Here is a 25,820-nt window from a genome sequence, read left to right on the forward strand (position 1 = left end):
ACCCTGACCCGAAGTAACATGAGCTGCAAGGGAGCCCAGTCTCTGTAAAATACAGAATAATTCAGAGTTCCTGAGTGCTGAAACGTGGTCTCTGAGCACATGATCCAGCCGAGCTGATGAGGAGCCAAGATTTGGTGGCTGGGAAGAGCCAACCGTTTCACAGACCAGACAATGGTCGCAACAAATCTGTTACAGTCAAGCTACAGTTCTGCGCTGGAAATGGAGCGCATTCACGGCAATGATGGTTCACACACGGTTATGATGCCGACACATAGTTGCACCTCACGGACACATAGTTGCACTTGCACCCTGAACAAATGTCTTGGGAACGGAGTTTGTCCCAGGCTTGGGGGGCCCGCAGCTCAACCAATGAAAATCCATGACCCTAGGGGTGGGTAGCTGGGATCACTGACCAATCAGGGGGTCCTCACACTGTAACAATAATGTAGTAGAAATTTTGGGGGATAGTCCGAGCCTGACACCTGACGTAGCCTGGTCCAATGGATAACTATATCGGCTCCTATAAGGGAACTACCACTAAATAGCCTATCCTGAGTGGAGTTAGGTTTTTGGAAAGGAGCCTGGAATGTGACATAAGCGTCATGCCACACGCGATCAAAACTGGCCTGCGAGCCAGAATTCGCTGAGAGGTGCCCGGAGTTGCTGCCGTGCATGAGATCCCTGTGGTTTGTTGGCTGTAATAAACCTCAGTTATACCTTGCTACTTGTCTGGACCTCACGTTCTCAATGAATGTATTTATTGTAGCGTGTTATTTGGTTGTTTAAGTGGTGTTCATTTTGTATTTAGTCATTTTTAATGTAGTCATTTGTTATGTATTAGGTTTATTCATTATGTATGTAATGTTTGGATCTAAAACATTTTTTATGAAAATAATTTATTAATGAGCATTTGTTTTTTTCATTAAATATTGTTTTATATATAAAAAAACTCTTTGGATACATTGAAGCTATACTAAGTCTATTTTTCAAGACTATTAGCATAAGGAGTTGTTGTCTCCAAAACCCAGTCTAGTATACATCAGTAAATTAGGTACAAAAAAGACATCCATTAAAGCAAATTGCCAAATGACAAGATTTGGGGAAAATTATCAACATTGCGAATAAACACAACTACATTCACGTTATTTCGCACCACAGTTACTATGAACATTATGGTAAGGGCAAGAAACTGTTAGCATTGAAGCGTACTATGTTGCAATCATGTTTCCTCATTAAAAATCTATCAAAGTCACTCTGTTTATGATGATAAAGGAAAAGGTGATCTGTTTACAGAATTGCACTCAGAAGTATACACACAGGATCAACTACATTCAGACCTAAAACAGTCCTTCCTCTTCAAACTTTCTCTTCCGACCCTATCCAATACAAATACTATGCACGGATAAAGATTTTAAGTTTCTTCTTTCTATCTCTAGCCAGTAGCTAGTGACGAGTGTGAATTCAGATGCCTGCCCAATAGGTACCCATAAGAGGGCCCTATCACAGATGAAGAAATTCTGAATGGCAGGTCTCCAGGCCCAGACGTCTTCACTAATGCCTTTTATAAAAAGAAATGCTGGCTTTGTCGGATAACTCAGCTGAAATAACTTTTCAACAGCTTCAACTCAAGTTCAATCACACACTCCATGATGAAGTCTTTACTTGCCCTCCTAGCCAAATCTGGAAAATACCTTTCTCCGTACTCGTTGTACAAGTCAACAGCACTCATTAATACAGATGGCAACATTGTTTCTAAAGTAATAATAGAAGATAGTTTAGAACCAATTATGACTAAACTCATCTATCGTGATCAATCAAGTTGCATGCCTGACCAACGACCATTTGTCAATATTCGAAGGATTCTAGGTGTAATTCACCAACAATAAAATACAAATACAAAATATGAATGCATTATGAATGGTGTGCATGGGTTTGGGTGTGCATGAATGAGAATGCTTTGTGAATGGAAGAGACAAATTGTATGAGTGCATGACTGGTGTGTGTGTGTGTGTGTGTGTGTGTGCTTGCGTGCGTGCGTGTGTGTGTGTGTGTGTGTCTGAGGCAGGGTCAGGGGACACTGGAGCTTGGACATTTTCTTCCAGGGTATGGCCTGTTTTACTGCCCTTTTTGGGAAAAGCAAAGCCAAGTTGATGAGTGTTATTACGTGGAGGCGGGTCTCAGATGGGCGGGAAGGTACTAAAATCGGGCTGCCAACCAGGATCTTTTCATTCTGTGGAATGGAATGCTTTACTCTCATTAAGGGCAAAGCCATTCTGTGAGTTCTTACATAAGGGTGGAATTTGTGCAGCTAGCAAGGACATTGTTTCTTAGTGTGGCACGGCTTTTTTGACTAGTATTAATGTCAAATGCAACATGATGAGGGTTCTTACATGGGGGGGAACTTGTGCAACCGACAAAGCAATGTTCTCTTATCGTGGCACGGCATTTTGTACTGGCATTAGGGGGGAAATACAACATGATAAGTGTTCTTATATGAGTGGGCTTTGTGGAGCCTGCAAGGTCATATTTGCTTACTGTGAAATTACTAGTTTTACTGGCATTAAGAGGAACAAAATCAACATGATGTGTGTTCTGTCATGGGGGAGGGAAAGACATGTGTGAAGCCCGCAAGGACATGTTTTCTTAATGTAATGTGGAATTACATTTTTTACTTGCATTTAGGGCAAAAGGGCAAAGCCAGCATCGTGACTGTTCTTACATTTGGGGCGGGAGGGGGCAGCATTTGTGCATCCTGCAAGGACATTTTTTCTTATGGTGGCGTGGCATTTTTTACTTGCGTTATGGGGCTAATACAAAATTAGGGTTTTTATGTGGTGGGACATTTGTGCATTAAGAACATCATAAAAACGCATTGAAAAATGCTCCTGTGCATTGTTGGTGATTTTGAATCTTTTTCATGTCTTAGCCTAGAAAAACGATTGTAAACTGTGTGGCTTTTTTACTTACTGTGCCACAGAAAGTGATCTGTGAAAATGTACTATTTTAACCCTTTATTCAAAAACATTTCACTGGAGTGAGGGTGAGAACTCCTTCAAACCCCCCTTGGTAGATTTGTGCTCCCTTACTATGCTCGATTGGTTCTGCACATTCGACCAGGGTGCGAGCCCCACTAATTTAACTTCAGGCCCCACTTGTTAGACAATCCTGGTTATGCCTCTGCTTATATGCAGAAATAGAAGGGTGATTTACATAGAGATAATACAAGAACAATGGCAACACACATAGATGAGGGCAAAAGATTAGGATCTAGATCTCAAGTGAAGGAGAACTCATTACAGGTGATCCTGAGATGGTATTCAACTCTGCATAAACGTAAGCATATATTCCCAGGTGCATCTGACATGGGTTGGCAGTGCTGTTCCCTCAGAAAAATATGTATTCACCACAAGTGTGGATGCCGACAGATTCCCATTTTTTGGGAACACGTTTTACTCAAAATAATGTTATTACTGACATCATTAAGGCAAAAATGCAAGATGCAAACTATTAGTGAGCATATAAAAGTCACTTTCTACCTCAATTTTATACATACGCAGAGCATGACATTTCTTACTCGTGAGTGCACATTGTGTACCCTGAAAATTACAAAGATCTTTTTACAGTATTATTGGGCAACCCAGGTTAAAAACATGAATACCCTCTACAGTCACGTATTGGCAGACTGATCACCTGAATTTTGACCAGTGCCAGATTAAATATAGCACCAGTGTGAAAGTCATCTGATGCCCCCTCACTCCTCTGACCAACACACACACACACATTAACATCTTGTGGCAGAGAACATGGGAAAAAGTAACAATGGGGAACAAGTGGAGGCAAAGCTTCAGAACAAGTTTCAGCCTTAGCAATATGGGCGCCATTCACTGTCTGTCAATCACAATGACAAGAGAGAATTATGCAGACCAATACATTTAAGAAGGTTATCACTTATATAATCTGAAATAGACAGAATGCCGGATACCTTGTGCTTATTGTTAAGAGAAGGATGAATATCCGCACCAAGCCAAGACATATATAGGGCAGACAACCCTCACCATGGCCTACACAGGAACCTAATAGCCCAGGAACCATTTGGGCACATACTAAAACACAATAGCCTTGAAAAGGACCCTAGAGGTCGAAACAAGTGTCGGATGACCACACTAGACTATATGGCTTCTTTGTCGCAAATAAAAACCAGTTGGGTTTAACTCAAACAAACGTATGGATATTCATCCTTCTCTGAAGAAAATGCACAAGATATCCGGGATTCTGTCTATTACTCTCGACAAAAGGAGGTGGGGCACCACCTCCAGCAATCCATGACCTTGCAGCCAACTAAACAATTCACCTCATCTCAGCGCTGGAAGTGTTCCAAACTAGGGCCCATCCCTTTCCTTGCACTTATATAATCTGCTTTCATGCCTTATAGATGTGTAATTGTCTGAATACGTTGCAAAATTTTGACACATCTGTAATCAACATCTCATTAAGATAGCTGCAGTACAACATTCCTTGTTATTCATCCTGACTTATACAAATAGACAGATGATCTCAGATTGATGACTCTCAATTGATATACATTATTTCTTGCTTTTTTTTCATATCTGAAATCATTTTTCCATGTGCCAGATTGCTCTGTAAAAAGTAATTTGAGAAAAGCTGAATGCACGCTGTTCCAGATTTTTACTTTCTGGATCTACAAATTCATTCATTAATTTTGTCATTTTGTATAGAGCCTTTCCCCATAATTGTGGTAAGCTCTGTTTGGTCGAATGCCCTCGGAGAGACTGGAGTCCAAATTTGGGGGATTTCGGAGGTGCAATTATGCGTTTGTGCATTGCGACCATTACAGTTATGTGAGGGTGGCCAAAACCCTGCTAGTCACCCATGTCTGAATGGCGTGTGGATGGGCACAGGGAAGCTAAACTATGACCTAAACAAGGTGGATTATGTTTAAGGAGATAGAGAAGTATGTGGGAAGCTACAATTTGAAATTCTGTCATTAAAGGTAGCTTCATTCCTATGGCAGAGGTGTTCTGCAATAGTGTTTGTGTTATATGTGAGCACGGGTTGTGTGAAATATGGCTACCTTGCACAATTAGGCTAAATGCAGAGTAAGGCTACCTACACAATTGGGCCAAATGCAGACTAAAGCTGCCTAACACAAATGGGCCAAATTCAAGATAAGGTTACCTTACACAACTAGGCTATGGATACCTTACACAACTAGGCTAAATGCATGAAGCTATATGATATTAAGTAATACGAGTGGAGGGGTTTTACTGGAGTACAGTAATGGCTGTACTGTCCGCCCACACAACAAATTATGTTGTGCTTATGGATTAACAGTTTCTGTATGATGAGATCCTGAAACTAAATATTTTTACTGACAAGCTAGGACAGGTTAGCCTATACAAATATGTTATTCATTCCTGCTTTTGGTGTTGTGTTCTAAAAATTAATAAAAATATTGTCAAATATTGTCAAATAAAAAACAGAAGACAGTAAAGTCAGAGGTATAGGTGGTTCAGAAGCCTAGGAGGTAGTAACAGCAAGAGGTGGAAGTGCTATAGAGGAGGAGGTAAAAACAGGCACTGAGCGCAAGATAGAGGAGGCGAACAGTCCTCCAGTTTGCCAGAACAGAAAAGTTCCAGGGGGCCAAGTCAGCCCTAGGCAGGCCCTGGAGGTACGAGAAGTAACAAGAGTGAGGCTGAGCCAGGGAGAATATATTAAGACCACAGAGGCAAGAGAGGAATAACTAGGAACATCCCAGTATAACGCAGGCCTAAAAGGGTACCTTGTTCTCTGCCGGCTACCCTCGCTGACCTCTTCTAGCAAACTATGTGATCAAGTCAGTTCTGTGTTACTGGACCTCAGAAAGCCCTAGCGAAATACTCAAGGAGGGTTCGGGAAACATTGCAGCCCTCAACGCCTAGAGATACGAAAAGGGGTGAGCTGTCTCCTTTTTGTACTATTTAAGAACCTGAGAAGGATAGCAAGCAGCCAGAAAGACCAAAAGGAGGCCACAGTGGGATCTCCACTTAAGACTAAGGATAATAAACAGCCCTACACTTTTGGGTTTAGAGGAAGCGCCCCTTTTCTTTTAATAAGCCCAATTTGTAACTATTCATTTAATTAAAGCCTAAACGTTGACCATATGGTCATGGCATGCTTTTGGTCCAGGGCAACCCTGTGACAATATATAAGTACATCCCATTAAAAGCACAAAACAACATTTTGGCGTGCAGCACATCTTAATCGTGGTAAGCAGCTTTGGCTGTGACCACACAGACTTGAAAAATCAAAGTTACCAATCCTTTAGCAGCACTACAGATACCATCATCCAGTGGTTCATGGCAACGTAAGGCAATCTTAAAGCTAAAAGCACCAATAGAGTGCAGATTCAGATCACATTGAAGAGCAAGTGCTGATATAGCTAGTAAGTAGATTGGGCCACGTCACCCTGCAAACCTTCCCAAACAAGTTATTTTACATTCACATAGAATACCATTACCACGATGCAGGGTTAGAAATTGCTGGGAGGTACGCAGCGCTTGGTTGGCATGACATCAACAGCTATCAGGAGCTACATTTACCACCCCAGGCCAACTGGTGCCAGAGAAACGAACCTATGTGACAATAACTCTGTTTGAGAATATGTATAAACGAGCACAAGGACACGTCTATAAGACATTTAAAGCATAATGCTTTATATCTAAAAGACAAATAGTATAGTTTGCATCTCATATGGCATTAAATGTGCAAACCTCTACGCACTAGCTCCTCATTCCCCAGCTACTGCTAGGTGCTCCTCATTCCCCAGCTGCTGCTAGGTGTGTGAGGCCGGATGCCTAGCAGCTGCTTTTAGCACCTTTTCATCACATCATCATTTGGTTCCTTGCTATGATAACATCATTTCATCATGAGATATCAATTGTAGGCTAGAGAGGGCAATGTAATGACATCAGTCACCATGTAGACCTTTACCAGTGCACTAGCTTCCTATGCATTGAGAATATCTATACCATTCGTATTAGACCTACGAGTCTTACCGGGAAGCAATTACTCATGGGAGAGGATCGTTTACAGTCTATTTATAAATAACCTACAAAAGCTTCCCCATTGCCATGGTTCTTATTTTTCCATAAGCCGTTACTGAACAAGCACAGGGATAGGCTTGCACGCATACATATCCTAGAGCAGTGTTCTTCAAACAGGGGAAGATGTCTGGGTGTGGGGGGCTGACTCTTTAGAAAGGGTTAAGATTACAGTTGTTAAAATAAAAAAGGATTATGGTGACTGCTTTCAATAGAAAACTGCTTATTTTTTAAAGAGTCTGAAGTCCCCCTGCACATCCTTTCGGATCCCTAATATTTTTATACAATGAAAATGTTTGAAGACCACTGTCCTAGAGGAACATTTACTAGATATATACATGGCTCTAATGAGCCCATGGAGAGGCTGTTAACATTCACAATAGGGGTGCCAACATATTGGACCTTATTTCCCTATGATACCTGAAAGTGCCACATGCTACAATAGGAAACACAATGCAGCACACGTGTAATAATACCATGGATTCGTGGCAAGATCCTACATTGTATTGTGAACTGCTGGAATATCATACACTGATTCAAATTGCAGTATTGACAAATCCCCCATCCCACTACTTGCCATACTATATTCATCTCCCCTGCGGTTTTAGCTTCATCTTCTCACTCATGGGGGTAGTACATTTGATTGTTTCATATAGCGCTGCATACCAGAAATTCCAGTTCCAGAGCCCATGGTAACAGGCATTACATTATTATAATAATATTATTATCAGTGTTACCCGCCTTTGTGCTACCCAGTTGTGAACTCAGTAGGATGAAGTCACGAGTCGGCCCTGTGAAGTATCAAATTATTCTCCAGGTGGCAGTTCCTCCTCATCAGAAATGTGTGGTCTATCTGCTCTATCTTTCAGCCCCTTATGGTGAATAACAGAATTTTTATTTTGCTGTATACGAGTCTCACGGTAGTAACAGACCCCCAAATCAAGTTCTGAAATGCTTAATATAAAAATACCTTTTTTTAATAAACTTGCAGCTTGTTGCCCCTTTACCGCTGTTCATTGGCATATGTACTGTGGATCTGTAATGTACTAAAGTGTTGGGTGTTCTGTTGGGTGTTCTGACCCACGTTTGGACTATTATGCTACAACATTTGGTGCTGTGGGTTTAGGAAATCCAAGATGGCCGAAAAAGCCCACATGTGCGCCAGAATCTATGAAAACCGCGCAGTTGTGCACGCTAAAATGGTTGCCTAACTTGCCACCCACCAGTGCGAGCAGGATGGGCCGGGGTGCCATGAGTGAAATGTGTACCTGTGCAAATATGTTTTTTTTATCAAATATAGATTGTTTGCAATTTGACAGGGGAGGATCCTCTGACCCATAAAACCTACAGCATCACTCTGACTCACAGTTCCTTCCCCAATCATGAGAGAGGGGCTGGCTAGTGATGCTGCACACACACCCATTTTAAAAACACATAAAAGCAGACAGTCAGGACAGATAGAGACCTTCAAATCCATTTGTTGCGGGACGCTCTGCCGGGAAAATCCATACTTTACCTCCATCAATCTCTAGAGAAAGCTGTGCAGAGAGATCCAGACTTCAAATCCATCAATCTCCAGAATCCAGAGAGGCTAGAGAGAGAGCTGACCCAGATCACTGTGAAGTGCAGAGACCAGACCAGAGTCCAGTCTAAAACCTGACCAGATCCGTGGCGAGGCCCATTCTAATTCAAGAATATAGTGTGAGTACCTAGTAGAACTGTGCAGAACCAATCTCTTAGTTAAAATAATATAATTCAATCCTATTTTAATCTAAGTAGAACTGTCTCCTAACTGTCACCTGTCATTTGTAAAGCTGTCACCTGTCATTTTCTAGTTGCTAGCTGTCACTTGTCTTTTTGAACTTTAAAATTTCAAATCTGAAAAACGACCTTTATTTAATCGCTCATATCTCCGTGACCGTTTGTGCTAGAGACTTGCAGTAACTTTCATCTGGAAGCTGAGATCCTAGGCTGTCCTACGACCCCAAAACGATAGTGCTAGTCCCTAAAAACGCACTCGCGAATTTGCCGCGATTTGCAAATTTCTCCACGTGTGAAAACAGAAGCTTCTTGCTTTCATTTGCCAAAAATTCGTTTAACCTGCTAGTTACTCCTAGATCCTTGCTAAAGTGAGCCTGAACTCATCCCAAGTATATTTCACTCACCCTGAACCTCCTAAAGGGAATTAAAACCATTTGTAGCATATTTTTCACTTCATTGCCAGCACATGTAAAAGCATTTTGGGCCTATGTTTAAAACTCTGATCTGTAATCTAAGCTTGCTGGGGTGAACTGAATTACATTTGATTGCATTTCTGAGAACTGTGTGCTTTCCTTCCATTTCCTTGCATTGCATAAAGGGGGGAGGGGATTGCCAGAGAAAAGTGATTACATTGTTTTGTTGAACGCATATTGAGTATTTTCTGTACTGCATTTTCATTCCACCTTGCATCCATTTGAAACCATAAAGTATTGTTGCTATTTTATCCATCCTATAACCACTCATCATTGATTATAAAGAAGTGTGCTAGTGCCAGACTATCCATTATTGATTACCGCTCATATTAAGTGTGATATCCAATTATTAATTTATTATAAAGTGTGATATATATCTACATTGTTTAAATTCTCAAATAAACCTTTTAAATTGCAAAACAGAACTACTTCTTGGCTCAGTGGGGTCAGGGGGATTCAAAGAGAGGGGTGTTATATAGGGGTAGTCATCCAGAACGCATGAACTGGACATAAAGATATATCAATAAGGGTTTCCATTCAGTATCCCAGACTAGGCATTGACTTAGCTGTAGTGTTGAATTGAATCCTCTTACAAATTGGGGGCTCGTGCCGGATGTTTGGATTAGATCTATCACTTGTGCAGATTAATACGGCGTGCCAGCTGACCAGATACATATATCCGGTCGGATCACACGCTGTGTTACGCTGTAAAGCACTCCTCAAAGGAACGCTCTAAGGAAAAGGTCTGTTTTGAAAAAATAAAATACAAACTTCTGTAAGTCAGGACAGAGACCAATCTCTAGAATGACGACCTTAGTAGACATGAAAATAGCCAGAGAGCACTTCTTACATAAGTTATTTGTGAGAGGTGAGTGGACTCACCAGGACCGCACGGTCTGGTTGCAGGCCATCACGCAACAGGTCACTGAAACAGGGTCAGATATATGGGGAGATCAGGGTCACCTACATGTGGCCCTGAGTGAACTATACATGGCTCCTAAAGCTAAGGATGAACAAGACAAGATGGTTAGGATAGCCGCATACCTGTACCTATATATGGGAGACATGCAGGATAAATGAACTGAAAGCCAAGATCTGGCGAATAAGCGACAGATGGCGTTAGAGAAGGTCCAATCTGACCTGGTCTCTTCTGAGCAGAGGCTGCAGGGGAGCCAGGAGTCAGGAAATGAGAATAGACAGCACATCATTAAAATAAAGAGGGATATGGACATCCTGCAACAGGAAAAGGCTGACCAGGATACCAGATTTCTTGCCTTGCAGAAGGAGTACCAAGAAGGTTTGGACTCCCTGCTGCAGAGCCAGAAAAAGCTGGAGCAACAATTAGACTTTAACAGGGCATGCACGGAGCAGGTAGCCACCCTGCAAAGTCATCTAGATAGAGTGAAGGCAGAGAGCAACAAGCTGATTTTGAAAGACCTGGATACCCAGGCAGAGTTTGATGAAGAATGCCAGAAAGCTGGTGCCTTCCAAAGGCAAAGGGACGACCTGGCGGCACAGATGCAGGCTCTTAGTCAGGAAAGGGATACCTTAGGCCAGGAAGTCTGCCGCTTAAAAAGGAAAATGGAAGAAAATCACCTGGCCCTCCAGGGACTGGGTGACCTCCAAAAAGAACACCAGAACTTGTTAGAGCACACCAGGAAGGTGGAGGATGCTCTGGCAAGAAAGGAGCAGGACAATAGGGATACAGCTCAGGAGGTAACCCTCCTGCAGCAAAGACTGGCCCAGTGCTCCAGGACCAATCAGGAAACGCAGAGAGAGAATGAGGCTCTCTGCCAGCACAATGATAGGCTCCAACAACAGGTAGCGATGCAGGAGAGACTGATAGAGTCTAGTAAGGCCTTAACTGAGGAACTGAAGGCGCAGGCTCTTGCATTGCAACAGGGAGCAGGGGCGGATAGAGATGAGGTTCGCTGGGAAAGGGAAACTCCGGAGCATAACCTCAGGAGCCCTAGTACCAGAGGCCCTCATACCTCTCAGTCCCTGGACTCTGCCACCCCCATGTTCCCCGGCGCACATGAGCACCGGGCCACAGGGATGGCAGACTACTATCCAGACAAAAGTATGGGGCTCATAGGCCAGTACCACCCAGGTATGGAGGGGCGGGCATCCGGGTATGGGCACCTAAGCACAGTGCAATTTAGTGGGGAACCCCAGGAGAGTAGGCCCATTAAGGGCATTCTGAAAACCTCTGCCCAGTTAGGTCAGTGGGGGGGTACCCAGCAAATCCTGGCCGCAAGGAGGGGTCTGAAGACTCCTCTGAGCACCACAGGAAACAGGAGACCAGGTCCCCACATTCTGCCAGCCATTCCCAGGCTCGCAGAATCCGGGAAAACCTGGAAGATCTGACGGGAACCTCTGGGAGCAGTGCCTCTGAGTCAGAAGATGAATGGACCAGGGTTACCCGAACCAAAAGGGCCAGTAAGGCAAAAAGGGCCTTGCTTAAGGACCCCTTAAAGCAGATTAAGGCGATCAGGAGCGTCATCACGCCTTACCATAAGAACGCTAAGTATTCTGTTTGGGAGCACTTAGAGTTGTTTGAGCAAATGATGGAGACTTTCCATTTGAAGGACAGCCAAAGCTGTATTCAATATGTAAAGTGGACATTCTCCCCAGAGTACTCCAGTTTCTTTGCAGGGCTGGAGGACCAAAATCATTTAAGATGGTCCACCTATAAGGCGGCCATCTTGAAACATTTTTCTACTCATAGAAATCCTCAAGAGGCTCGCAAGGCAGCCTACAATTTACAATGTGGGGAGGATCAGGCCCCACAAGAATTTGTGCAGGAATTAAAGCGTGCTTTTGCACAGACCACAAGAAGGGTGCGCACGGATAGTAGAGAATTTATTAATACGTTTTTCCATGCCTTGCCCAAATACATAATGACCCAGCTCGTGAGGGATTTTCACAAGAAAAGATCTTTAGACTGGGTCATTGAACAGGCGACCCGGATCTATGAGGTGCAGAAGCCAATAGAAAATAAAAATAATGCGCCCAAAAACCCCAAAGCCAACAACACCCCTGCTGCTGCCAAGGTGGCAGAGGTAAAGGTCACCCCCGTTTTAGAGTTGGAGATGGGGGGGGCCTAAAAACCTACCTGCACCTAATAATGCTAGGCCCAGAAGGTCCTCTGGCCAGTCACAGACAGGGGGCCAGGGAGGCAGCCCCACAAATGGGGTCCCTCGCTCTCCTGATTATCTAAGCCCCCGGTACAAGGGAAACAGACCCATCCTGGGTTATGTGTGGACTCCTCCAGCCCAAGGGGGGGGATCCAGCCAAGCACCTAACCCAGGGAACTTCCCTCCCAACTTCTCACAGGAGGGCAGAAACTCACCAAACCCTGGGCAGAACTTCTTCCCCAGGTATCCACCCAACTTCCAACCCCAAAATCCTCCACCCTTCTTTCCCCAATTCCCTGAGCCCAGACAACCGAATCCGGGAGAGGGGAGGCCAAGGGTGGAGGGGTATCCAAATCTTCCCAACCAGGGGTACTACCAAAGAAGGGATAGCTACCCTTCCCGGGATCAGCCCAGGGGAGAAAACAGGGCCCCGTATCAGCCTGAGCGGGTTTCCCAGTTAGAGCGCCAGGTTCAAAACATGGCGCGGGATCTGGGTCACATACTGAGGGCTCAGCAGAACCCTCAGATCGGCATGCCGGCGCAGAACGCACCCAACTGTGGACCTGGTGCTCCAGAACAATGACGGGGGCAGCACCCCGATAACTCACCGGTTCCCAGGGAGGAGGCACAAAGGGAAGGGGGGTGTAAAGCCTTGGAGGAAGCTTCCTTCCTCACTTGTAAACAGCCCCTGGAAACCCAGGAACCGGAAACAAAATCTCCTGCCCCTGAAAGTCTGCCTCCTAAGGAGCAGAGGGGGGGTAGGAGAAACAAAAGACCCAAACAGACTCAGTTTGAGGAGGAGGTACAGATCTTCCAATTTGAGGGAGAGGGATCCTCAGAAGATCCTTGGAAAAGGATCTTCTCCTTCAGAGATGGGGGAACTCCTCCCAAAGAAAAATGGGTCCCTAGGGATGCAAATCCAGACTGGGGAGATGTGGAGACTGAGCTACCGCCGCCCACCATCTCATCCCAGAACCAACCGCAAGAAAATCCCCTGGTTCAAACCCATCCTGATGACTGCCTCCAAAAAGAGGGGGGCGGCCCGGAACCGGAGCCAGGGGAACCCACAATGGCTCTGATCTCCAAGTGCCAACTTTTTCTTTCAGATTCCCAAGGCTCTCCACAGAATTCTGCTCAAATCTCTTCGCTAGCGATGTCCAAAACCAGAAAGTTAGCCCACCAGTTGTCCAAAAATGTGCATTATCTGTGCCCCCTTGAGGAGAAGGAGGGAAGATACTATGCCCCGGTACAAGTAAAGGGGCAGGGTACAATTTTGGCACTGGTGGACACTGGATCTCAAGCCACCCTTCTGTCCAGAAGGGCCTTTGATGAACTGAATGCAGGAAGGGGAGGGAATTACCAAATTCCTCTCACCTCACTTCCTGGACAACTCCAGAACTTTGAAGGGAAGGAAATTCCCGTCGAGGGGACGGCAGATTTGGACATTAAGATCGGGCGACACAAGGTGAAACACCCGGTCATAGTAGTGACTCCAGAGGGCACCCCTTGTTTACTGGGGAATGACCTCCTGAGGAGGTTGTCACCCTTAATAGATTGCGTAAACAAGGTCCTCTGGACCCAGACTAGCCGACCAATAAAATTAAAACAGAGTGTCAACCATGTTAGTTTAAACGGCACCTGTCACATGGTTGAACAAAAATCTGAACAAGTAGAATTTCACTTCCAGAATAGCCAAATTCCAGACGTGACAGTAATAGCAGTAGGACAACAGACTGGTGATGGAGGGTCCTCTCTATTTCTGAAAATCAACCTTCCTTCCAGTCTAAAGTGGTACTCCACGCTGGAAGGAAACACTCTGAGATTCTATACTAATCCACAATCAGAAACTCCCACTCCTATAGTCCAGAAAGATGTGAAATCAGCTCAGAGCCTGGCTGATATTCAGCAAATTGGAGAGCAGTTGTTCATCCCTGTTCAGTTAAATGATGGGAAGGACTCTGTTCATGCTCGAGTGTGCGTGAACAATGGTAAGAGCTTCATCAGCGAAGCCATGTTCCGCCAACTCCCAAAAGATCCAGCCATTCCCACATTCAAACTGATAGACAAATGGGAAATGGACCTGGAAGCGCCTAATTCCAAACATCTCCTGCCAAGCAGGGGTATGCTCAAAATCTCCATTGGCAACAAGAGCATAGTCCATAATTGTTGGGTCGTGCGAGACGTCACTGCCGCCTTTTACTTAGGCAGTGACATTCTCAATCGCTTTGCCATTAGTTTGGACCTAATAAACTTCAAAGCTTGGTCCCGATTAGCGGATAATCCCATGGGCTTTGATGATCCAGAAAAAGCATTTAGGTCAGCTCAATTGCTACCTTATGCAGTTGAAATTCAGATCAAAGAGGAAGTCACCATCCCAGAAAGGACCCGACAATTCTCCCTGGAAGTGAAAGTTAAAAGAGGACAATATTTGCAAAACCCTGATGCGTACATACATCTAAATGCTTCTCTCCAACAGCAAGGGTTAGGGGTAAACCCAACTCCATTAGTCAACATAGAACATGACACCATTCTAATAGAGGTGGATAACAGCGACTTGAAGAGTATTACTCTAGCCGCAGGCACCATTATTGGAATGGCGGTTGATGACCGACATTTTTCCATAGATTTAGGTAATGAACTGTTAGGGCCAATCCCCAAGGACTGCTTTGACAGTGACAGTGATGACAATACAACACCAGACAGGATTTTTACCCGGCATGGGGGGAACTTCCTGGTGTACACTTCTTGCCCTTATGGCAAGGAAGATGTGACTTGTGACTTCAGGAGGGATGAGGTGATTTTCCAGGTCCATGAGGGCTGCCTTTCCCGCCTGAAGCCTCCGGTCCAAATCAGCACTCTGACCAGGGACTTCTCCACCCAGCTGGAGGAGGCCGCTGAAATAGCCAAACCAGAAGTCTTTCCAGGCTTCAGGCAGATGGTGGAAGAGAGAGTCAACCTAGCTGATGCCTGTGTGACTCTGGAACAAAAGCAAAAGTTGAAACAAGTTTTCTTGGATTTCCAAGATCTCTTTGCGGTAGACTCATATGACTGTGGCCGCACCGACATCCACACAACAACAATCCCCACGGACCCTGGCATGACTCCAGTGTTTGTGAAGCAATATCGTTTGCCTCTCGCATCCATGGAGTCCCTTACTGAAATAATTAAGAACCTTGAGTCCCGGGGAATAATCTGTCCAGTCCACAGCACCTTCAATAATCCGGTGCTGGGAATATTGAAGCCAAACGGCCAGTGGAGACTCTGCGCCGACCTCAGGGAGCTCAACAAACGGGTCCATACTTCCCGATGGCCTCTGCCCTACATTGACCAAGGGCTGGCCCAGATCCAGGGGTCACAGGTATTCACTGCAATAGACCTGACCAATGGATACTGGACCGTGCCTGTCAGTAGGGAGGACCAATACAAGCTGGCTTTTACCTTTGGGGGCCAGCAGTATACATGGACCCGGACTCCCTTCGGATACCTTAACTCCGGTAATGAGTTCAACATTTTCCTACATAAGGCCATGCCCGACCTGGGTGCGAGGGGTAACCTGGCTTATGTAGATGATGTCCTCATCAAAAGTTCATCTGTGGAGGAACACATAGCGGAGATCCGTTATGTTCTGACCCAGTTGAGGGCCGCCGGAGCAAAACTTTCCTTTCAGAAAGCACAGTGGTGTAGAACCCGTGTTAATTTCTTGGGGCATGAGATTACTCCCCAGGGTCTCTGTCCCCAGGAAAAGAAAGTGGAAGCACTTCAGAAACTGAAAGACCCCACAACTCTGCGGGAACTAAGGAGCTTCCTTGGACTGACTAATTACAGCAGAAAGTTCATTGAGGGCTACGCAGAGATCACCAGACCCCTGATTCATCTCCTGAAGGGGGGGGTCAAGTGGGAATGGGGTCCAGAACAAGCCGAGGCAGTAAGACAACTCAAGAGAAGCCTCTCACAAGCGCCTTGCCTAGCTTACCCTGTCAGAAACAAGGAGTTCTTCCTGGAGACGGGGTTCTCTAATACGTGCTTGACGGCGGTATTATACCAAAAGCATGACAAGGTCAATAAAGTAATCTACTATGCGAGCAAAACTTTATCCTCTGTGGAGGAAAAATTCGACGATTGTGAGAAGGCACTCCTGGCAACGGTGTGGGCATTGAAGAATTACCGCCCGTTCATCCAGGGGGAACACATCATAGTGGAGACTCCACACCAGCCTCTGCAATATCTCCAAAGTGACAGAATCCGGGCCGGAAATGTGAGTAATTCCCGAATTACTTCCTGGATTCTGTCAATGCAAGGCTTTCCTGTGGAGGTCAGATATGGCCAAAGCAAGAAGAGTCCCCTCGCGCAAGGTCTGGCTGACTTGCATGATTGTGCCAGAGAAAACTGTCTCGAGGACGAAAGTCTAAAAATCAAGGACAACACGGAGGCATACCTTAATTCCCCCCACAAAGTCTTTGAAGAGGACAAGTGTGAGGGAATGCCCACTGTCTATGTGGATGGATGCTCGTACCATGTTGACAACAACGGGGAGAAAGAACTGGTGGCCGGCGTAGGGAATGCATGGGTGAATGAGTCCCCAGAACCCTCCGCTGGATACAAAATTGGTCCCCGAAGTAGTCAGGTGGCAGAATTGATGGCTGTGCATCAGGCCATCCTCACTACTGTCCAGCATCAACTCCGCGAACTGGTCATAATTACAGATTCGGATTATGTACGGAACGGGTTCGTGGAGCACCTGGTTAATTGGAAAACCAGAGGCATGTTATGTGCTAACAACAAACCCTTGAAACATGGGAAGTTGATCCAAAACATTGATGATCTGGTCACCTCGAATGAGATGACCATCTATTGGAAAAAGATCAAGGGTCATTCCAAAGTAGAGGGACCAGACAAAACTGGAAATGACTTAGCTGATCAGCTGGCCAAAACCGGGGCCATCCAAGGGGATCTAATTGAGATTGAGTCCCTGTTGGGGGAAATCCAGGTCACTGCTATCACTAGGTCCCAGACAAATGCTCACAACGACCTTTTAATTGCACAATGGAGCAAGGAGACCCCTGATGCTGATTTGATTACCGCTCAGAAGGGGGATCCAATAATTGGTAAATTTTACCAGCACATTGAGGACCCTGAGAACTTTCCCCTGACGGATACCGATTACACTGGGAAAGAGGACCTAAGAGTGTTGATGAAATGTCCAAAAATGTTCCGGATCCAAGACGGTTTGTTGGTAAGGAAATCCAAAGCTGGCCACGATCAGTGGGTGGTTCCTACCTCATTCCGAAGCCTGATGTTAAGTCACGCCCATGATGCGGCCACCGCCGGTCATAGGGGGTTTCACACAACATTGGAAATCTTAAGAGAGGTTGCATACTGGCCACACATGGGGCAGGACCTCGACCAATACTTGAAGGGGTGTCTTGTGTGTGCACAATTTCAGCCATCATCCCTCACGCAGCGTGCGCCTCTCCAAAAGAGGGGGATGACACTGCCATGGTCAGATTTACAAATCGACTTTGTAGGCCCTGTGATTCGCTCTGCTAGGGGGAATAAGTACATGTTGACTGTGACATGCTTGTTTACCAAGTGGGTGGAATGTCTCCCTGCCCCAAACTGCAAGGCAGAAACTGCAGCTGCCCTGATGATTAACCACATCTTTTCCCGTTTCGGTCTACCTCAAAGGATTGAGTCAGACAGGGGTAGCCACTTCACCAGTGAAGTAATGACAAAGATGTGGGAGATACTGGGGGTCAAAAGGAAGTTGCATATTGCTTACCGGCCAGCTTCTTCTGGGGCAGTAGAGAGATATAACAGAACCATTGTGAGCATATTAAAGAAGTTTGTGGCAGATTCTGGGCCAAGTTGGGATATCCGATTACCTCTGGTCCTAATGGCCATCAGATCTACCCCTTCATCTGCAACCAAAATGTCACCATTTGAGTTGATGACTGGGCGCAAGATGGTGCTTCCGCGGCATTTGCTCTATAGGACCCAAGAGCAGACACTGATAAATGCCTCCACTACTCATGAGTATGTGGAGAATTTAAGGAAACACCTCCAACATGCTTTTGCTTACGCTCAGCGGAATCTAGAAAGATCGGCTGATAGCATGAAGACCCATTATGACCTGAAAACTTCCAGGAAGGAATATCAGGTGGGAGACCGGGTCTATCTATACAACTTCCAAAGGAACCAGGCCAAGCAGCGCAAATTTTTGCCTACATGGAAGGGACCCTTTGAGATCATCGACAAGATCTCCCCTGTGGCCTACAAAATCCACATCCCCAAAGGTCCTTTGGCAGCGGGGGAAGACAAGTGGGTCCACATAAACCAGTTGAAATGTTGCCATCCCAGGCACACTCTGCAACAACTGGAGGAATCCTCTGGAATCCTAGCGGGTACTGTCTCAGACTAATTCAGTTCCAACCATAAAACATACCACATCTAGTCTCTAAAATATTGTGATTTGCATGAAACTGTCTCTTAGTTATACTGTTTTTTTTTCAAAATAAGAATGTAATGTTTCGTTATGATGAAATGCATATGCTGCCCCACTATCTCAACAGTGGTGGAAAAACGTCTATGAGTAGGTATTGCCGCTTTTGCTTTATCATCCTAGGAGAGATGAAACCATGGAGAATGACCAAGGAGGATGACCCAGGGACCGGGAACGAAGATCCAATGGGCCCGGTGTACCGCCCAATATTCCCATCAGGACCGGCGAGGAGAACCGATCGATCAGTACCGGATGGAGGAAAAGATGCTGAACTGTGCCATTTGCAGAATTGGAAGAAGAGTATGCGGACATACCAGTGCGTGGGTCAAAACCCTTGTGCACCCGACATCCCCTCGACTCAATCCATGTGCCGTCGGGCGGGGGGGTTTGTTGGGTGTTCTGACACACGTTTGGACTATTATGCTACAACATTTGGTGCTGTGGGTTTAGGAAATCCAAGATGGCCGAAAAAGCCCACATGTGCGCCAGAATCTATGAAAACCGCGCAGTTGTGCACACTAAAATGGTTGCCTAACTTGCCACCTACCAGTGCGAGCAGGATGGGCCGGGGTGCCATGAGTGAAATGTGTACCTGTGCAAATATGTTTTTTTTTATCAAATATAGATTGTGTGCAATTTGACAGGGGAGGATCCTCGGACCCATAAAACCTACAGCATCTCTCTGACTCACAGTTCCTTCCCCAATCATGGGAGAGGGGAGAATTGGGCCAATGGGCAGTTGAGAGAGGGGCTGGCTAGTGATGCTGCACACACACCCATTTTCAAAACACATAAAAGCAGACAGTCAGGACAGATAGAGACCTTCAAATCCATTTGCTGCGGGACGCTCTGCCGGGAAAATCCATACTTTACCTCCATAAATCTCTAGAGAAAGCTGTGCAGAGAGATCCAGACTTCAAATCCATCAATCTCCAGAATCCAGAGAGGCTAGAGAGAGAGCTGACCCAGATCACTGTGAAGTGCAGAGACCAGACCAGAGTCCAGTCTAAAACCTGACCAGATCCGTGGCGAGGCCCATTCTAATTCAAGAATATAGTGTGAGTACCTAGTAGAACTGTGCAGAACCAATCTCTTAGTTAAAATAATATAATTCAATCCTATTTTAATCTAAGTAGAACTGTCTCCTAACTGTCACCTGTCATTTGTAAAGCTGTCACCTGTCATTTTCTAGTTGCTAGCTGTCACTTGTCTTTTTGAACTTTAAAATTTCAAATCTGAAAAACGACCTGTATTTAATCGCTCATATCTCCGTGACCGTTTGTGCTAGAGACTTGCAGTAACTTTCATCTGGAAGCTGAGATCCTAGGCTGTCCTAGGACCCCAAAACGATAGTGCTAGTCCCTATAGTTGTGCCGCAATCGCGAAAAAAAACGCACTCGCGAATTTGCCGCGATTTGCAAATTTCTCCACGTGTGAAAACAGAAGCTTTTTGCTTTCATTTGCCAAAAATTCGTTTAACCTGCTAGTTACTCCTAGATCCTTGCTAAAGTGAGTCTGAACTCATCCCAAGTATATTTCAGTCACCCTGAACCTCCTAAAGGGAATTAAAACCATTTGTAGCATATTTTTCACTTCATTGCCAGCACATGTAAAAGCATTTTGGGCCTGTGTTTAAAACTCCGATCTGTAATCTAATCTTGCTGGGGTGAACTGAATTACATTTGATTGCATTTCTGAGAACTGTGTGCTTTCCTTCCATTTCCTTGCATTGCATAAAGGGGGGAGGGGATTGCCAGAGAAAAGTGATTACATTGTTTTGTTGAACGCATATTGAGTATTTTCTGTACTGCATTTTCATTCCACCTTGCATCCATTTGAAACCATAAAGTATTGTTGCTATCTTATCCATCCTATAACCACTCATCATTGATTATAAAGAAGTGTGCTAGTGCCAGACTATCCATTATTGATTACCGCTCATATTAAGTGTGATATCCAATTATTAATTTATTATAAAGTGTGATATATATCTACATTGTTTAAATTCTCAAATAAACCTTTTAAATTGAAAAACAGAACTACTTCTTGGCTCAGTGGGGTCAGGGGGATTCAAAGAGAGGGGTGTTATATAGGGGTAGTCATCCAGAACGCATGAACTGGACATAAAGATATATCAATAAGGGTTTCCATTCAGTATCCCAGACTAGGCATTGACTTAGCTGTAGTGTTGAATTGAATCCTCTTACAAATGGGCAATGTTAATGTGAAAACGTGTACCTTGTCTGTTCAGAGAATGTTTCTTTCTCACTATGGTTGGTGTACAGCCTGCACATGAATTGCTTGGAAAAAATGAATTATTCCAACTAAACGTACATGGTTTAGCTGCAAACAAAATGACACTTTTGTATGTAAAGTATTTTCTTTATATCTATGGATGTTTACCATAATATACATGAGGTTGTAATTTCCAAACACGCTTAACATAACCTCACTAATAGACTCATAGATACAGATTGCTATTTGTGCTTCTGTGCTGCTTTCACTTGCCATTGTTGCTGTTGCTGACAAAGCCAAATGCATCTGGCCATGGTGGTCATGTGATGTCTGATGAAGCCATTAAAGGATTGTGCCACTGCTTCAGGTTCTGAGGACTGTATCAGATGTGTGTGATCAAACATATTTAGTGTAGGGCAGCAGTCGCCGCCCTGTGGTTAAGTTAAAACCAATCAACACATAATTATCCAAAAATTCTATTGCTAGAAACTTTTGACTTGGTGGTGAGATCAAGCTTGAATTTTCTTTAAAAAAGACCTGGCCACGAACCTTGTGTTTGAACGTTGTACTCGTACTCAGAAGGCCTCTATAAGTGCCTGGCCCTTCTGCTCTCTCACCCAAATCCACTGGTGTCCTCCGAAACCCTATACCGGTGTAAAACTGCCAACAAACTGCTCCACCTTCCCCGCGACCATGCAATTATGGAACACTGTTTCTACGCATATGAACTGTGTGCGAACCCGGCACTGCTGTTGCCACCTCTACCCCCAAGTTAATTTGAATATCTTTCATATTTTGGCTACCTATCAATCGGTATGCATTTGAAGATCTGGCACAACTTCTGCACCAGCCCCTGTGCATGGTTGCCACTACCTTTACGAGGGACCATGAGAGGATTCGAGGCAACTTCTGACTTCATAGCCCCTGGTGCACGTGACAATCTGTCCCATCTCCTGCTTTATCTCAGATTTGATGTGATGAGATGGCACTCTCTTGCCCATTCTAAATCCTAAATCCATGTGAGGGTCTGACACTACAACCTTAACAGAGCTAAGAAGCAATGTTGCGTCTAATTCTGTCCTCTGAACTCTGTCAGGCACTATCATTTCTTATTCCCCGTAACCAAAGGTACATGCAGGTGTTAACATTGCAGCCCAGTCTACTCCAGAGCCCATGTGATAAACTGCCACTACCTCTAAACACTCACCAGAGCAGATGATGGGATTGCATCAGCGCTGGTCAATGGTCTGGCTCTTGCCGGGTACGAGATCCGGCATCAGATGGCTGGCCTGATCTTGGACACGGCCTGCCTCAGCCCTGTGAAGGTTTTACCGAGTCCCCAGCATCGCCAAGGGAAGCTGGGGGCTATGTGATCTAATCTGCTCTGTGCTCTTTTGCCCAGCCTTCATGTGCGAGTTTGCACACTCTATTTGCTTAGCATGTTTTTTTCTTCTGACCTGAAAGGAACACCACAGGAATCAAGGGGCCATAACAATCACTGGGGTGGGGGCCACCACTATTACAAGCCGGCTTTCTGCATGCTGGGCTCATTATTAGTTTCCAAATGTGCATTTTACACTTTCCTAGAAAAAAAAAGTAATTTTCAAACTCAAAAATGCTGCTTAAACTTGCATTTGCTAGTTTTCTTTTAAATGTGTTTCTTTTTTTGTCAGACTACCACACACATACCCTGTAATTTCTGAGCCGCTTCGTGTTTTATCACTGGTTATTTATAAAGGTTTTATATGCTTATTAAAGTGCTTAATTGAAAATAAATGTTTCTGTTGTGTTGACAGCAGTTACTAGGAAATTAAACTGTGGGTTAATGGGTGCCAACTTTTGATTTTAACTACAGTGGCAGAAATACCCCCACATCTGCCTTGAATATAAGCAAGCGACCAGCCCAACTCATGCCCTGGCCAAACGCATTTTATAGCACTTGTTTTTAATAAGGAATTGCAAAATGTCATACGATTAAAAAACATATTTTAATATAAAACATCTCAGTAACTGTCTCTCAACCTGCTGACCTACCCTGGTAGCCTTCAACTGTAGAGTGTGACTATGGATCCCTTAATGTAGTAAAAATCACTGCATTACCAACAGTATTTTGGGTGCACCACTGCCATGGAAGTGATTCAAAGTTGAATTGGTGCACAGTGTGGAGTTTGGAAAGAAGCAGCATGAAAGAAAGTGCACTATTTTTAAAGTATTATTTTGAACATTTTCTTTGAGCAGTGTTCAACTGACAACTATGCCCCATCAGAACTCCACCTCCTCCTCCCTCGACCCCGCCCTTCCGGGATCCCCCTTTAAATTTGTTCTGTTTCCACCACTGGATAGCATTGCTTCTACCCCTCAAATATATGACCTAGTGTAGCAGTAATGTGCATTTGTTGGGCATCTCAACACGTGCTCATGAGAGAAGATGGCCCTTTTGTTATCGGAGCAGCAGCTCCAGGCTGACTGCACAAGGTTGGTTATTGTTCTGCCTCCGCAACCTCTGGGCCTAATTGACTCACACAACATTTGCTCCATCAGTTGCAGAGCCCATAGAGGGAAGTCTTCTGCTCATCATTCCATGTGAGAAAAAGAGTGCTTGGTCAACCTCAGGGGATATAAGTGAAGCTGGAACTACCACATCATTAAGCCCCTGCGGAAAATACAACTGTTCTCTCAATATATATATTCATGGCTGTAATTGCTTCCTCGTCCCTCTGCCCACAAAGTGGGCGGGAAGGCATTAATCTGTCGTCAAATGCCGTGCTACTTCACCTACCATGTGAGAGGACTGCCGCGTTGCTTGGCAGGGGAGCTAATTTTATAGCACCTGCCCAGTCACGTGACAACAAAAGCACGTCAAACGTTGGAATGCAAAGAGCCCGCCGAGATAACCGACACCGGAAACGTGTCACCGCGCGACCACCAAAATACCAACGGCCGTTATTTCTGAGGCGAAAGGCGCCAGTTCTGAGGCGCCTGACGGGTGGCATTATCGAGACCTTGACACGGATACACGAGAAGCGGCTCGGCTTCCACACGCCGCACCGCTCCCCGAGAGAGGGGGCGAGCTGCCGAAATGCGTCACGGACGTGTATTCCCTGGAGAGTGACGGACGGGGGGATTCATTTTCTGAGGGGCTAGAAAGAGCAGAATCGTGGAGATAGTCGGAGGCGGGGAGGGTGCGTTTTGAGGGGATGTGGGGGGAGAGCAAGGGTGCGGAGGGCTGTGGGGAAGCGGTGCATGCGGCAAGCTTACCCGGGCCACGGGTGAATCGCCGGGTTCCTCCTCTTCTTCTTCCTCTTCGTCCATGGTCGGACTCGGAGCCGGGGCGACTGTCGGGCAGCAGGAAAAGCCTTTCTCGGGGGGAGAGCTGCTTGTAGCCTTCTTGGGAGGAGAGCTGCTTGTAGCCGGCAGGGATGGCAGCACCATGTGAGTGCTGCAGAAAGTGGGAGGGACCCAAGTCCCCGCCGCTCCACCTGTCAAACTGCAACGATAGGGAGCTTGCCGGGCACACAGCCTAATGGGATGAGGGACAGAGGAAAATGGCAAAGGATGGATCAGAGAAAGGGAAAAAAAAGCACACGCAGAAACCATATTGCTGGGTGCATAACACTAGCACTGCAACTGTTTGTCATAGGTTCACTCTGAACCTGTTCGAAATAGTTGCAGTGTCATTTCTAGTGGCATGTACCCATTAGCATGAAGGTTTCTTTGCACCAAATCCTTGTTTTGAACAGAGCCTAACGTCAAAGATATATGTAAATATGGTGGCGCCCTTTGCATTGTTTTCATCACAGGATGAGTAAGGGCTGAAGAGAGCAACGGACTAGAGAAGGCTAATGGCAGGACTGGCTAAAGATGAATGGACCCAAGAATAATAAATAGCTCAGGGGATGAAAAAAGTGTTCAAGAAAGCAGACAAGGAGAGAGGGGAACTAGGTCGCAATTAGAGGAGGGTAGCATAGAGCAGTGGGGACATGGCACAGAGGAGGGATATAGAGCAGACCACAGATGAAAGCAAGGTAAGCAACCAGAGAAATCAACATTGGGAAAGTCAATTGGTCCGGCTTTGGAAATATAGAAGATAAGACTTTTTTATTGTGTGCATGCATTACCAAAAATAAGGCCCCATACATTTGCGAAACCAGGTCTACTGGCTTTTGCCAGTGCTTGTTAGAAGTTGAATGACGAGCATGATGGAATGGGCACTGAGGATCCCAATCCATCATGGCTGCATTCTTTAACCACACAGTGATGGCCATTGACATTGGAATACTACCACTAGAATACCCCAGGAAACTCCATATTTGAACAACCTGTTACCCTACTCCTGCCGGCATTTTACCTACCTGCTTAGACCGGCATCATCAAGCATACACAATATTTGTATAACCGCTCTTGCTCTTAGCATGTATCGGCAGGTTAATGGCCTTAGCCTCCTGTCTAATAGTAAAGGGAAACCTTATGCCCCCTGCTGCACCCAAAAGACAGCAGGAATTGTTACAAACCCTACATATGAAAAAGATTGGGGAATGTGCCACATCGAATGGAGGGCAGGGGAGAAGATATGGGTCGCACTTGGGACGTCGGGGTAGGAAATGTATTGCCACTA

At 45.2% G+C, this 25,820-nt stretch overlaps 1 protein-coding gene across 2 annotated transcripts in view; it reads right to left on the minus strand.

The window, feature by feature from the left end:
- The window catches only part of SLC2A11 (solute carrier family 2 member 11), a 539,079-nt gene that overhangs the window by 500,787 nt on the left and 12,472 nt on the right, over positions 1-25,820 (minus strand). Inside the window, exon 1 of one of the 2 annotated variants that reach the window (XM_069619919.1) lies at positions 24,464-24,741. The exons of the other annotated variant lie outside the window; for it this stretch is intronic. Within the exon in view, the coding sequence (XP_069476020.1) occupies positions 24,464-24,637 (174 nt within the window). The 5' untranslated portion in view covers positions 24,638-24,741. Of the gene's footprint in view, positions 1-24,463; positions 24,742-25,820 lie in introns of those variants that run through there. 2 annotated transcript variants of the gene reach the window in all.

The sequence above is a fragment of the Ambystoma mexicanum genome, chromosome 10 (assembly GCF_040938575.1).
Source record: "Ambystoma mexicanum isolate Mex_15411 chromosome 10, UKY_AmexF1_1, whole genome shotgun sequence".
NCBI lineage: Eukaryota > Metazoa > Chordata > Amphibia > Caudata > Ambystomatidae > Ambystoma > Ambystoma mexicanum.